This window comes from Papaver somniferum, chromosome 1, assembly GCF_003573695.1.
Source record: "Papaver somniferum cultivar HN1 chromosome 1, ASM357369v1, whole genome shotgun sequence".
Taxonomy (NCBI): domain Eukaryota; kingdom Viridiplantae; phylum Streptophyta; class Magnoliopsida; order Ranunculales; family Papaveraceae; genus Papaver; species Papaver somniferum.
The window spans coordinates 33297994-33312001 of NC_039358.1; the positions used below are offsets into that span (position 1 = coordinate 33297994).

Below are 14008 nucleotides of genomic sequence, written 5' to 3' on the forward strand. Positions count from 1 at the left end.
AATTCTTAAGGCAAGGAGGAAAGGGGAGTATGTTTAACTATTTTTTATAATTACACCCTTATGGATAATAACTAGTAAACTTAGAAAACATTTATCTCTTAAACTATACCACAGTTTTCCGTAAATTTTATACCGTCGAAAAACATTTTAAAACACCTACTTAACGAATATAAACATGTCTATCAAATTATACATCCTTCTTATAGTAACAATAATCAATTAAAACGGTAGTTTTAGAAATATACCCTTGATTAGAGAGATAGTATGTGACAAAATTTAAAACCAACTAACTCGGAACGGGGGAGTAGAACATACAACTAGAGCCTTCTTCATCCGTGTTTAAACTCAGTTGTGTTTTGTGGCGCATAGGGTTCATGGGGGGTACTAGTATTGTACGTATTGTGGATTGTGGTGTTAGCAATGTACGTAATCACGTGAAAGAATTCATGTGTACCATAAAAGAGAAGTGAAGTTTGGTTTGTTATCTGCAGCATTGAGGTGGTCACAAAAATTACATTTTTCAATTGCCTTTCACTTGGAAACCTTTTAGGAATTAATCTCCAGTTAGAAATTTAGGAATTGGAGAGACAAATCTTTCTCTTGTAATCAAATACCCACATTTAGTGTATGCTTCAAATCACCAATATGAAGAACATGTTCACCCAAGCCCACTTTCTTGCTTCCATTTTCATCAACTACACTTAAATCTTTGCAAACATCAATCTTGAATTTCACTATCTGCATCATTTGGCTCCCCAAGAATACTTTCTCAAACCCTAACAAATTTTTCTTAGGAGAATTATGCACTGCTGGAGGAGTAGAAAACAAGAGAACCGTATGACTTCCGCTCGTTCGTCCCCTGTTTTTAACCCTCAAATGAATGTCAAAAACCAAGTTCTGGCAAATGTTTTCAGAGACTACATCAATGGACTTGCATTCCTCTGAATGGCACATATGTTTTTCTTCTAATGGAATTGAGACTAGTTTAGGTGCTCTCACTAGACGGTGATGGAATGTTGTGTAGCTTAGACCATCACCAAATGCGTAGACAGCGTCACCGGTGTAAAACCTGTAACTACGACCAGGATAACCGGTTGCTGGGTCTGGTCTCATATTCATGTTTGTCATTGGAACCTTATCTGCAAATGCTTGTGGATACCATGTCATGGGTAGTCTTCCGCCTACGAGGATAAACAAGAATTAGCCGTTTTTCCTTAAAAAATTTAATCACTTATGTCAGATATGTGATAGCGAAGAATATGATTGACTAACTTACTTGGATTGTAGGAGCCAAAAATAACATCTGCTATTGCAGCGCCACCGGCTTCGCCAGGGAACCCGACCCATAGGATGCTTGAAATTTTAGGGTCATCTTTGGCGAATGCTATATCCATTGAACCTCCAGACATAATGACTAGAATTACAGGTCCTTTAGATACTTTTGCAATCTCTGACACAAGAAGAGGTTGCTGACCCGGTAGGTGAATATCAAGCCTATCCCGGCTCTCAGTCTCAATAGATTGATCGGTTCCAACTATCAAAACAGCCGCATCTGCTTGTGCTGCAATTTTCTTTGCATCATCTAATTGTGCAGTTCCACATGCTGTGTCAGAACAGCCAGCTGAATAGACAGTTGGAACCAAAGCTGTCAGGCCGTCCAAAGGAGTTGTGTACTTGCATGGAGTACCTGAAATTATGCATTTTTGTTAATATCATCTGACAATTGAAGCAATGCACAAGCATAATTTCGATAGATTTACCTTCATAGTTGCCTATCATGGTTTTTGTGGCCTTGGCATTGGGTCCAATCACCGCCAACGACTTAATAGCAGTTGCTGATAAAGGTAATGATGCTGGCTTGTTCTTCAACAGCACAATCCCTTGTCTTGCTGTTTCACGAGCCAATTCTTGGTTCGCTTGCGTGCAAACATCCTTAGGGCCGAGTTTTCCATACTTTTGTTCAGTAGGATTTCCATCAAAAAATCCAAGTCGGAAGAGTGTTGCAAAATTGTTAGAGACCGCATTGTCAATGGCCGACTCATTTATGAGACCGCCTTTAACTGCTGCTTCGGTATGTTGGCCAAGGAAAGTCCCACAATCTAGATCTAATCCTGTTATTTCCAAAAAATTAGTAAACAACAGCCTGACAAAACAAAACAAAACAAAACAAAACAAAACAAAACAAAGAATTGAACAATGTAGATGCAGCAAATCAATTACCTGCTGCTATAGATACAGCTGCTGCTTCTTCAGGGGATTCGGTGTAGTGTTGGTTCTTGTAAAGGACATCAACTGAATCACAATCTGATACTATGTACCTGCACACATGTAGCAGCACAAAGGCAGTACAAAGTTAATTATCCTCATTAAGCAATAAATCGATCCGTCTGACGTCTAATTGGTGTGTGTGTAAGAAATACAAAACTACAAGCATTCTTGGCTTAAGCAAAAGAAACAAGTATTGAAAGTGCAGGAGAAGGGGACATACCCATTAAGTTTCCATTCCCCTCTAATGACCCCAGCCAAGAGATCAGGATCTGCACAAGTAGGCTTTCCATTGACTTTATTGTACGAGCACATTACACTCGCGACATTCCCATCAATAACACAGCTCTTGAATGGAGGTTGGTATGTGTCATCCATATCTTGCTTTGTAACCTGCAATCAAAACAACGAAGTTCATCAAAAATCGATTTCTGGCGGAAATTACCTTGCGAGAAGCCTAGAAAAGTTATGCACACATTATACCTTAGCATCAAAAGTGTATCTATCAACACCTTTCCAGTTATCAACATCATAAGCTGTATAATGTTTACAACATGCTGCAACTTTCAGTCTGTCAGGATCACTATCCCCAGTCTCCTGCAAGCCTCTGACATAAGCTGATCCATATCGACTCGATAACAGCGGATCTTCGCCGGGAGTTTCTTGACCTCTTCCCCATCTTGGATCTCTGTAGATATTGATATTTGGACTCCAATATGTCAATCCTGCTAAACCCACATTGTACATTGCTCTTGCTTCATTTGAAACAACCTGCAGTAAAATTTCAATAAACTCATTTTTTTTTTACTTCAACAGTAAAAATTCTCTTAATCATGTCATTTTCAAACCCATTTCTAGTAATTTTAACTGTTCTGGAAATTTTACCAAACCAAGGTCTCAAAATCTAAATAGACCTTTCAGAAACTTCTGCTTCAGAGAATCTTTTTAATGTAGTCGTACCTTTTTTATTTACCTACTAGCTAACTTATTTATTACTATATCCTCTTCATTAATGTTATCATAACTTCATGATTTAATCCTTAATCTTAATTTAATTAAGAAAAAAAATAATTATGACAAAATCTTGAAAAACAGAGGATCTAAGTGTTATGAGTGACACTATTTCTGGAAATCAAGAACAAATCTGATCCAGTGAAACCCATTAACAAGATAAAAATTGAGGAAAATCCCATGATTGAAATCAAAAATTCTAACCAAAAATCAAGAACTCAATCAGAAATGGTGCAATGATGATTACCTGACCAATGGCATAAAAGAGGGAGACATTGAAAGAAGCAGCAGTAAGAATAGGTTGAGGGAAACTAGTAGCACCAGGAACAACATTAGAGAAATGAGTACCAGGACCAACATAAGAAACACCATGTAAAGCTTCAGACCACCATTCATAACTTGGTATACCAAGTCTACTCACTGAACCAGCTTTATTCACTAAGAATGTGATCTTCTCTTGTAATGTTAATCTCTTCACCAAATCATCAACTCTTGATGAAATCTTTAATGAAGAATCACAGAAACTAAAGTTCTTCAAACCAGGGTCTTTACTAACATCACAAGCAAAAACTGGTGATTGGCATACAACCAATGAAGGAGCATTGATAAAAAATTGTAACAGAAGAAATGTAAAAACAGAGCAATTTACTCTGTTTGAAGCCATGGATTGGCTTTGATTTTTGTGTATAAAAATGGGAATGGAGAGAGTATTAGTGGATGGCTGTGTTTTTATAGGGCTGGAAATTCCATACACATGTTATTTGTTTACAGCAACCCCGTGATTAAGAAAGGAGGATGGCATTTAATGTTGTTTATTTTGGATAGATGGATAGAAACAGAGGAAAAGGAATCTGCTAAAATTCTCAATTATCAAAACAAATCAAAACAAAAATTCTAGATTATCCAAAGAATAGTGATTTGATTTGATTTGAATTGTTTTTGTTGTCTATCTTAAACATTTGAGTCCGTGAAGATCTCTCCTTTTTGGTGCAGGCAGGGCAGGCTCTAAAAGAAATACTGCCTCACTCTAATTTTTGTTAGTTTTTTTCCACTTGGACGGGACTCAAGATAATGGGAGTTGTCTGGTTGGGTCTCACGTGAATTCACTTCATTGGTCACTTCTTGCCACTTTAGCTCAAAAATGATTTGCCTTTTCATAAAATATTCGAGAGCTTCGTTGGTGACACGAGCTCATTAGCGAAGATTTGTATAGTTTTAAATATCAGAAGATGAAATTCTAAACACAGTAAAAATAACTAGAGCTCTCTTCGGTGTGTTTAAATCCAGTTGTAGTATGTGGTGCACAGGGTACACAGTTGAGTACTGGTATTGTACGTATTGTGGATTGTGGAGTTGGCAATGTACACATAATCACGTGAAAGAATTCATGTGTACCATAAAAGAGAAGTGAAGTTTGGTTTGGTATGTGCAGCAGCATTGAAGTGTGTACTTTGGTCACAAGTGGTGCATTAATTTTGGCTTTACAAAAATGGACAATATCCAAGTTGGTGTACTGCTGAGTAAGACTTGTGTGGATTTAAATCAGATCAGCCAATACCCATGTCAGAAATGCTGACTGGTATTGCAAGGTAGTTATCTTCATCTAAAATCTCGTCCGAATAACAGGTTAAGAATATGGTCAATCTTAATCCATAAAATAGAGACCTAATCCGATTTTTATGAAAGCATATCAAAAGTTGTTGGGATTTCGTACGTAAAGTCATCAATCAATCCCTTTATGCATATTTGGCAAAGGAGTGAAAAGTCACAGTTTCACCAGCTATGGGTGTGCCCCGTTACAAGAGCCATTTTAACAGCAACCCCCATTTCGATCGACATGATGATTCTTCCTTGATGTTAAAGGCGGTACCAGTTTTGTTGTTATGGATGACACCATATAAAACAACACAATCCTAATAAAACTGATAAATATTTTCCTTTAGCAATCCTGGGAAAAGTGGAATCAACCGTTAGAAAATATGGTCACTGCTCTAAAGTCAATACATGTAGTCAAATTTTTCACCAAATTTATGAGAAATTGTAGGGAAAAACCTTGTCCACAGGCTGTGAAATGATGCATAAGATGACACGAAGAAGAGTTTGTTACCACCTACTAATGAGTCAGCCAGGTAGATTTTCTTTTTCACTTTCTAGAATGTCTATTTTTGGAGGTGTTATTGCCTCGTTGGTGCCCTGTGAGTGTGGGCCCTTTAAGTTAGATGGCCATTGTTTAGAAGGGCAGATCATGGGTCGTTTAATCATTTTCGTCTTACTGCTTTTAAAAGCATTTACTAACAAGATTAAAGGAGACTGAATGCTCATAATTCATTATTCAAGCTATCACTTAATCCATTAAGAAGTTTATTCTTTTTTAAATGTGAAATATCATTTAGGTTTAGCTGCTACTTATAAGTTCATTTGGATTTTGGTGCTACGAAACTACATTTTGAGAATGTATGCCATTAGAACCAGAGAGACCGAGAATGTGAGACTATTCTAACCATTAGCCAATGTATGGTAAACTTGTGATGTTTTTTAAATGATTAAATAAATAAAAAGCACGTGCCGTTTTAATATATTTACCATCAAGTTGGATGTGAGTTATTTAACAAGAAGGAATAGTGCATTTTGTCGACAATATTCTGGCTTGGTTAGAGTACCAATCCGTCTTCCTAGGGGGGTAGGCGTGACTCAGATGCAAGACTGGAAGGACGAAGGCAAGACAGGAGAGGAGGCACAGGGCGCTCGTGATTGGTATATGTGGGTGGGCCTTGGGAGTCTAGCCTCCTAGCTAATACTCTTTTCTTCGAGGAAGTTTAGGCGAGTCTGATTTCTTGTGAGCTGCTGTATGAATCATGATACTGCATCTGCGTGAGCACTCACTCTCACTTTGTTCAGTTGTTGTTGTTAGGAAAATATCATTTCCACGACTTCCATTGGCTAATTTGGCTCACCATTCATCCATACCTCCCCTCATCAATTTTTTTCTAATCACAAGACAATGAAGCCGTATCTGGACAGCTAGCTAGTAAGTGTCACATTATATTGCATTTGGTGCTGGTAGGCTCCTCTTTATCCATGGCTAGGAAGGGGTTACCAAACTCATACTAAGACGTATACAACTGATCCATGGCTGAAAGACATTGCTTATGAACTCTATTTTGTTTATTCCGTTAAGCAATTTATATATTGAGGTTACAAGTTATTGGTAGTTCTTAGTATAAGTTTTCTTGTTACAGGTTTTCTTTTGCTTGTTCAATTCTTAGTTTATTTTTTAAAAAAGAATTAAAACTTTATGTGAGAGTTCACCGACTACTCCAATGTTTCGATTCATGTATCCTGAATCATTTCATGTCTTTATACATTATAAATAATGACATTTCCAAACTTTTTCATGTAACCATATAATCTCTACTCATCACGAATACAAAAGGGAAATTTTGAATCATTTACTGGTAGAAAGGGTTCGGGAACACTCTAGCGGATGTGCTTTTCTTTTATATCTGTTGTTTTTATCATTTGCACAGTCTACCGTTTCCTTACAATCCAACCATTCGAAATAATGGATAATTAGTGAATGTCCTTGAGTGCAATTAGTAAGTAGAGAATGCTAATTAGCTAGACAGAAAAATGACATAATTTGCTTGTGTTTAAAGCAAATTTTGGCGTTTAAAATGTTTGTGTTTTTCGGGGTCTTTTGAATATTCCTCATAATTGTACTTATCACTCCAAGGTTCCACTAAAACAATAAGCACTTCAAATTATTGATTGCTAGGTAATGAATACAGATGAGATAATCAAACAACAACCGAACGTATTTGAATGGATAGCATGTGATTTTGCTTTCCGCCTAAGTCAAATCTATTGTACCAAATATCAGCTTTATCTCTTTCCACTTTTTCTTAAATGATTACTTGATAAGCTTGAACCGCTAAGCTGATGTATATTTATAATCCTCTCATTTGGGTATATATGTATGTAATGAACTGCTAATTTGTAATTAAGTTCATCAACTTAATAATAGAGGTGTGTTGATTTTGTGGTTTGTCATGCATTAACATTCAAACTAATCACGTTTGCTTAAATTTCGACTTTCAACCGCCTAACGTTTCGATTGGTAGATTGGTCATTCGTGTGCGAGTAATTTCATACCAACCATGTGTTGGGACTACTCACAAGCCGTTCATAAACATTAAAATTTCGACTTTCATCCGCTAACGTTTCGATTGGTAGATTGGTCATTAGGAATTGGCTCGGTGGGCTCGTTTTCCCAAGAGAAATGGTGGTCCAATCTTTTGGGATGAGTGTAGTTGTCAGAAGTAATACATCCTATATCTCACATTCACCGAAGTGATTACTAGATAAGTAAAAAGTTGGACACTCAAGAACACAAGAACTACGTGGTTCAGTATGATTACCTACGTCCACGGGGTGAAATGATGATCTTATTATGATTTCTTCTAAGTTACAACGATATGATTCTCTCCTCCACAATATCTCTCTCATTTTCTACTTACAAACTCTCCTTATAAGGGTCTATATTTATAGGCCGAAAACACAACGAGATTACAGTGTTAGACACAATCTATCTACTTTGATGTTCCTGTCGGGTACTATACCCGAGTAATCTTCGGATACTTCGTACTCAATCTTTATTTCTCCAGAGGGATGTGTGTCCCGATGTGGATTGTTTAGCTCGATTGAACCTTGGTTCGATATATATTGATCTGATGTCATGATTCCACCCGATCCGAGTATCTTATCTTTTGCTCCATGGCCCACCATGACTTGAACCATCTGCTTAATCCGCGTGCCTTGTCAGTGCATTTAATGCCTTGATTCCCAACTGCTTTTCAAGTCCGACTTCATACTTTACAAGCGCATGCTTCACGTATACCTAGATGAGATTTCCTTTTAGGGGAGTGATTCTATGCTTTGCTTCACACTTTCTTTGATGAGTCGCAGCTTAGGATTGTGCCCTTATGTTTATCAACTATTTACTACCACATTTATGCCCCTTTTTTCACTCGTGTGTTCGATACGAGGGGAAGAAACTGCTTCGCCTTCCACGATCCTTCCCATGCCGCATATTCCGCCTTGTTTCCTCTATTATTCCTTCCTTTATTACTTATTACCTTCTTCGCCGGTTACAACTAACTGAGTTATAAAAGCAAGTGATGAACCCTTGGATTTTTCTTTCTTCTATTTGTCCCTCTTTCTTCATTCGAGAGTCATCGTTTTCTGTAACTCCATCTTTGCAACTTTTCTTCATCCTCCGTTATTCTCTCAGTCTTCCAACCCTTCGCCGATACTTTAGTTTTTTCATCGCTTTTGCTTTGTTGTTGTTACTGAATTTGTTTTGCGTCGTCTTCATCACTTTCCTCGTTACCAACTCTCGATCTGCAACTATTTTTAATGGCTTCTTCATCTCCTTCCATGACAGATAAAAGGTGCGTAACCTACACATTCTTTGATGAAGATAGTGTTCCCGTTGATTCCTTATTTTCCGTTGATAGTCCTTCCCATCATGATTATCGTTCTCTTGATTCTATCTTTTTTGATGATTCTCCCACTTTTACGTGTAGGGTTGAGAAGAGATCCAACAATAATCTCACTGATGCTCAGTTCATTGATAAACTAAAAGAAGACTACAATCTTCATGATTATAATATTCAACTCGTATTAGTCCAGAAGGGTTTACTAAAGAAGGAGTCAGTTGATAAATTTCCTCACTTTCCCGAAGAGACAATCATCACCAAGGGCCAACTCGAACTCGGGTTACACCTTCCGTTGTATGACCCGAACTGACCATTCTTCTATGAAGTTTTGTCTCAACTCCGTCCTCCTCGAGCTTTGGTTCAATGGAATAACAACACCTTTCGTCTTATGGATGAGTGGGAAAGGCGAGGAAATGGTGAATGTTCCAATACTCCTTGGTCTACGTATGATCCTTCTCAGGCGAGCAAATACACCTAAGTCTAATTTTCTTAGCAACTATCGAAGTGGGATTGCTTCCCTTGGAGTTCTTGCTGGTTTTGCTGCCAGTCCTCATTGTAACAAGGTTTTAACCGATGGTTTCTAAAAGTTGATGCTGGATGAGGATCCCGAAGGTGGTGTTAATACTAACAAGCATGCTCGTCATACTAGTGATTCCGTATGGGATCAGGTATCTTTGACTATCTGTGGCCCTATCTTGAGTAGCGGGCTTCCTCCTCCTGATTTTCCGGCTGAGCCCTACCAATTCTGGGTAGTTAATGCTGATCAGGTATACTTTCTATTACTTTGCTCGGTTCGGGTTCTTTTTTGTTTCGTGACGTCGGGTGGCCCAAAAAATTTAATTGTTTCACTTCTTTGCAGCCCAATAAGTCTCAGGGAAATCAGTCCAATCTCAAGGTACTCGGATAAAGGTGCTAGCAATAGGCCTGAGGAAGATCTAGTGAAGGTAACAAATATGTCTGCTCCTCTCTCAGTGCCTACTTTCCCCTATTTGTTTCCTTTACTGGGTCTGACGATGTTGCATTTGCAGAGATCAAATTCTGGTGAAGGTGGTGTTGAAAGCTTTTCGGGGAAGGATGGTGAGGACCTTGATGACCGACTCCCATTATCTCATTTCATAAAAGGGTTGCACCGGAAGTCTTTTGATGTTCATCTACAGTTGTAGGTGATCGTTCTGAGGGTAGTGGTAAAGGGCCTAAGGGTGGTAAATCTGCCCCAGGGAAGAATGTGGTTCTGCCCATGTCGTCTAAAGCACCCTCATATGGCAAAGGAATTTCCTTTCCGAACACCAATGTGGTTGTGGTGATGTCTGATGATGATGTGATGTCTTCGGCTCGGACTTTGAGGCTAGAGGATCGAATGAGGAGGAGGAACCCGTGATCCCCTCCAAGGATCGGGGTGAACCATCTTTCCGATAAGAAGAATTGATGGAGAATGTCCTTATAGACCCTCCAAGTCGCGGTCCAGTAGAGAGCTCTGTGTTCACTTTTTCTGGTGCTGCTTGTGATTTGCTTGGGGCCCTATCATCTACTAGCTTCATCTCTCTTTCTGCTGCCGACATGTTTAAGGCCGTTCCTTTGTACGGTCCTGTCATGAAGTATTTTCTCCGTATCGTTGTGAGTCATCTTGTCCCTGCTGGGTAGTTTGTTGTTGTCCCTCCCGATTTGTTTTGACCCGATACATTTCCATCCCGAGAATCAGAGACTTCTTGAGGCGGCCATTCATCAAAAGGAGTTGGAGGATAAGGCAGATCTTCGGACTCAACTCAAGGGAGCGCAGGAACGTTCTCAAGATCTTGAGAGGCAGCTGATCCAAGCTAATGGCATTTTGTTTAAATCTGTTATTGTTGATTGATGATGTAGTGCCAATATCCCGAGTCTAGCATTGTCTTCCTAGCTGAAATATCTATCCTAGAAAGAGACTCTGCTTCCGAGTATCGTCGTATGTCTACGAAACTGAACGTTGAAAAAGGTCACGTTGCTACACTTCAACAGAAGATACATAACAAAGATGATAAGATCCATCTCCAGGCCGCTGAGATTGAGAGCCTCCGAACCGAGCTACTTCATTATCAAAGATTCGAGTATGTGACCGAAGAAATAGATAATCTCCGCTCTGAGCTATCTCGGCTCCAAAGAAATGCTTCTTGTAGGTGTAGATAATCCACAGGGCAAGGTGGAAAAATCCTAAGCTATGATACACCAAAGAAAAAAGAGCGGCGAAGCACATGATAGAACCGAACGGCGCAAAGAGCAAGGTATCACGTGGGTCGGACGTGATGGCCCAAAAGTTGTCGGATGTGACGTGACCTTTATCTCCTAACAGGTCGGACGAACGATCAGAAAGCACTCGGTCAGACGAAGGAAGATGGTCAAACAAAGGAACAAGAAGAAAGAAGGGCGACATCGTGTTAACCAGACGATCAAGACTCGGCCTCGGGTGAAGAACTATCAAAAACCAAGACTCTATCGGTCAAACCAGAAAGTCGGGCGAGCAGTGCAGGTCCGATAGTTGAAAAGGAGGTCTTTATGGTTGGAATCGCTCTTACGAATCGATCCTCAAAGGTACCGAGGAAAACCTTAGTAGAAAGTCACTTGAATGTGATCGTGTATATAAAAAATACTTCTTGTTAGAAGAGAAACTTGCATAAATTGAAGCAAGGATTAATTTCCAGCAAGCAAGTTTTGATGACAAAGAAGGCGCGTATCTCGCTCGAGAAAAACGCCTTGAGGCTGATTTAGCTGCTGCTCTTGATAAAATCAAGATGTTGGAAGATGACTTGAAAAATTTCAATACTAGTTCAAGCAAATTAACCACTATGCTAGGAGCAAGTAAAAATCATCGTGATACACGAGGATTGGGCTATAAGGGAATAGAAACTGCAAGTACTAGCAAAGAGGTAAAATTTGTCAAGGGTAGTGATTCTTCACAACAAAATGTTTCCACTGATGGCAAAAGTGAAATACCTTCACCGGCAGTTAAGGTTCAAAAGAGAAAAGTATATCAACCTCCAAAGTTAGCACATACAGATCGAGGTAAGAACATACCTTATGTTTTCCACTATTGCGGAAAAAAAGGTCACCTGGAAAGGAGATGTCGTTTCCGTATAAGGAATGAGAAACTCCATGATGTTATTGTTTGGGAATCAAAATGAGTCGTGCAACCAAGATCATATATTAAGACTAATCCCCTTAACGTTACCGGTTGTAACTGTCGAACCTTTAGGTAAAGGAATCAGTGATGTGATAAACCCATATTTTCCTATAAACATCATACGAATCCTTTTCACAACCACAATGGTTATCAAAAGGATAACTTCGTAAAGACGAAGACAATATCCGATGCTCCAAATTGGAGAAAGACTAACTTGCAAAAGAATAGTCAATCCAGTTCTCTTCCGAGAATTCTAAAAGAGAGTAATGGGAAGAAGGTTCTGATTGTTCCTAAATGCACTTAGAATTGGATACCAAAGAAAGTCAATGATGTTTTGAGTGTGAAAAGGAATGATCTCCCAGAAAATTCCATGACTATGGAAAAGGTAGTATCCATAATGTTGGAACTTAAAAAGCTCTTTGGAAAGATGGATTTGGATGAAAGGTTCTAAAAGAGATCTCTTTCATGATAATCCAAAAGTCACTTGTGGTGAGAAAGACATTTCTCACCTCAACACAAGTTTAGTATGTTGTTAGTGCATCATCACCAAGGAATGCCCTGCTTTGTATACAGTGAGGGAAGCACGAGAATTGGGGCTCATAGATTATGTTCGGTAAGGCTGTAGAATTCGATTGGATTCTTCTAAAAAGGTATGTCTATAAACTTGAGCAAGATTTGTGTTTATATTTTGCTTAGAGTACTTATAATGATCCATGTACCTTGCTTATAGTTCATTTCTACCTAAATTGATCTGTGTTTAAGGTTCTTAAATGTTTAGGTTTGAAAATAGTAGTTCGGGAATCTGGACTTCATGGTACACATACCAGGTATGCATAACATCGTTTAAAATCAATATCCATGGGTTTTAGTACGCATATCCGTTTGCATACTGCTCCAGGACACGAAAATTTGTTTGCAAACCCTATACATACTATCCTGTAGATGTCGTTTTTCGGAAAACTTGTCCTGGACGTAATTTCTTCTTCGGAACTCGTAATAACCTCATTCTTTTTGAATTCTCTTCCTCTTTGAATTCTCTTGAAAATGGTGATGAGAAATCCTAAATTTGGATGAGTTGAGGTTAGTCTTTTTCTCGTATCTTGTTTTCGAGTGTTTTGCTCTGTTTCGTCGCACTTGTTCTACTTCTACTGGACTTGGGCACTTGGATTCTTGGAGTAATTCTCTTCTGAGATCATTTGTAGATTTTACAAGAATGATGTTGGTGAATCACAAAGAAGTAAGTTCAAGAATGGGCAGTAGTATGCATTGCTATGAGATTCTTGAATGTTCACAATCATCTTATGTGAACTATGATGCATGGTCTTTAATGACTTTGTATGTTCTTCTTTGTTAAGAAAATATTTTTATACGCCTTTAGTAACCACTCTTGGTGTAAATCCGTGCGAAAAAAATTGATTCTACCTTCTAAGGGAAAAGATTGTTTTTGCAGTATTAATCTTTACGGTTTCATATATTGCAACTTGTTATGGGATATGTGTGTTTGCGTCCGTAAACTATGATTGTCCCATACGTTGTCAAAAGTTAAGTCTTTTGTATGTCAATATGCAAGTATTGATAAAGGATTGAATGAACTTTTGACAAACAAAATATAAGCCTATTATGTCATTATGTAAATATTGATGGAAGGTACGATGAGCTTTTGTTTACAAAGATTAAGTCTATTATATGTCATTGTGCAAATGTTGATGAGAAATAGAATAAATCTTTGTTTATTCCGCAGTATTGATCTTCCCTGATCCATATTCTTATGTGAATATTGTGCAGCTCCGTAAGTTCTATTATGTTAATCATAGGTTCTCTTGTGGTTAATTTAATTGATATTTTTGGATACAAATTCATGTTTCATGCGATTTGTTAATGTCCACATTCTTCATTCTCTGAAAAGAATGTTGATAGGTGCATAACAAAATCCAGAATTATGCTTCCCGAAGAGCATCCTAGATTATTATTCACCTCACAAGTATTAAACTTGTGGAATCAATAAAGTCTGGGACGAAGAGAACTTTGTGATTTCTATATATCTGATGGAACAAGCTCAACAATCGATCAAGATCAGGATACT

At 38.3% G+C, this 14008-nt stretch overlaps 1 protein-coding gene across 1 annotated transcript; it reads right to left on the reverse strand.

The window, feature by feature from the left end:
• Positions 1 to 451: 451 nt before the first annotated feature.
• On the reverse strand, positions 452 to 4210 carry LOC113282677 (beta-xylosidase/alpha-L-arabinofuranosidase 2-like). The gene is made up of 7 exons (XM_026531724.1): positions 3524 to 4210; positions 2749 to 3036; positions 2489 to 2658; positions 2221 to 2318; positions 1761 to 2111; positions 1277 to 1687; positions 452 to 1181 (listed from the first exon to the last, which is right to left on the reverse strand). Exons 1-7 carry the CDS (start codon positions 3938 to 3940, stop codon positions 607 to 609), a joined length of 2310 nt encoding a protein of 769 aa, XP_026387509.1. The 5' UTR covers positions 3941 to 4210; the 3' UTR covers positions 452 to 606.
• Positions 4211 to 14008: the final 9798 nt, after the last annotated feature.

Coding starts and splice junctions, on each gene's coding strand:
- LOC113282677 (XM_026531724.1), bottom strand. CDS start 3,940: ATGGCTTCAAACAGAGTAAATTGCTCTGTTTTTACATTTCTTCTGTTA. Junction 2,319..2,488: donor GGGGAATGGAAACTTAATGG/GTATGTCCCCTT, acceptor ACATGTGTGCAG/GTACATAGTATCAGATTGTG. Junction 1,688..1,760: donor CATGATAGGCAACTATGAAG/GTAAATCTATCG, acceptor GCATAATTTCAG/GTACTCCATGCAAGTACACA.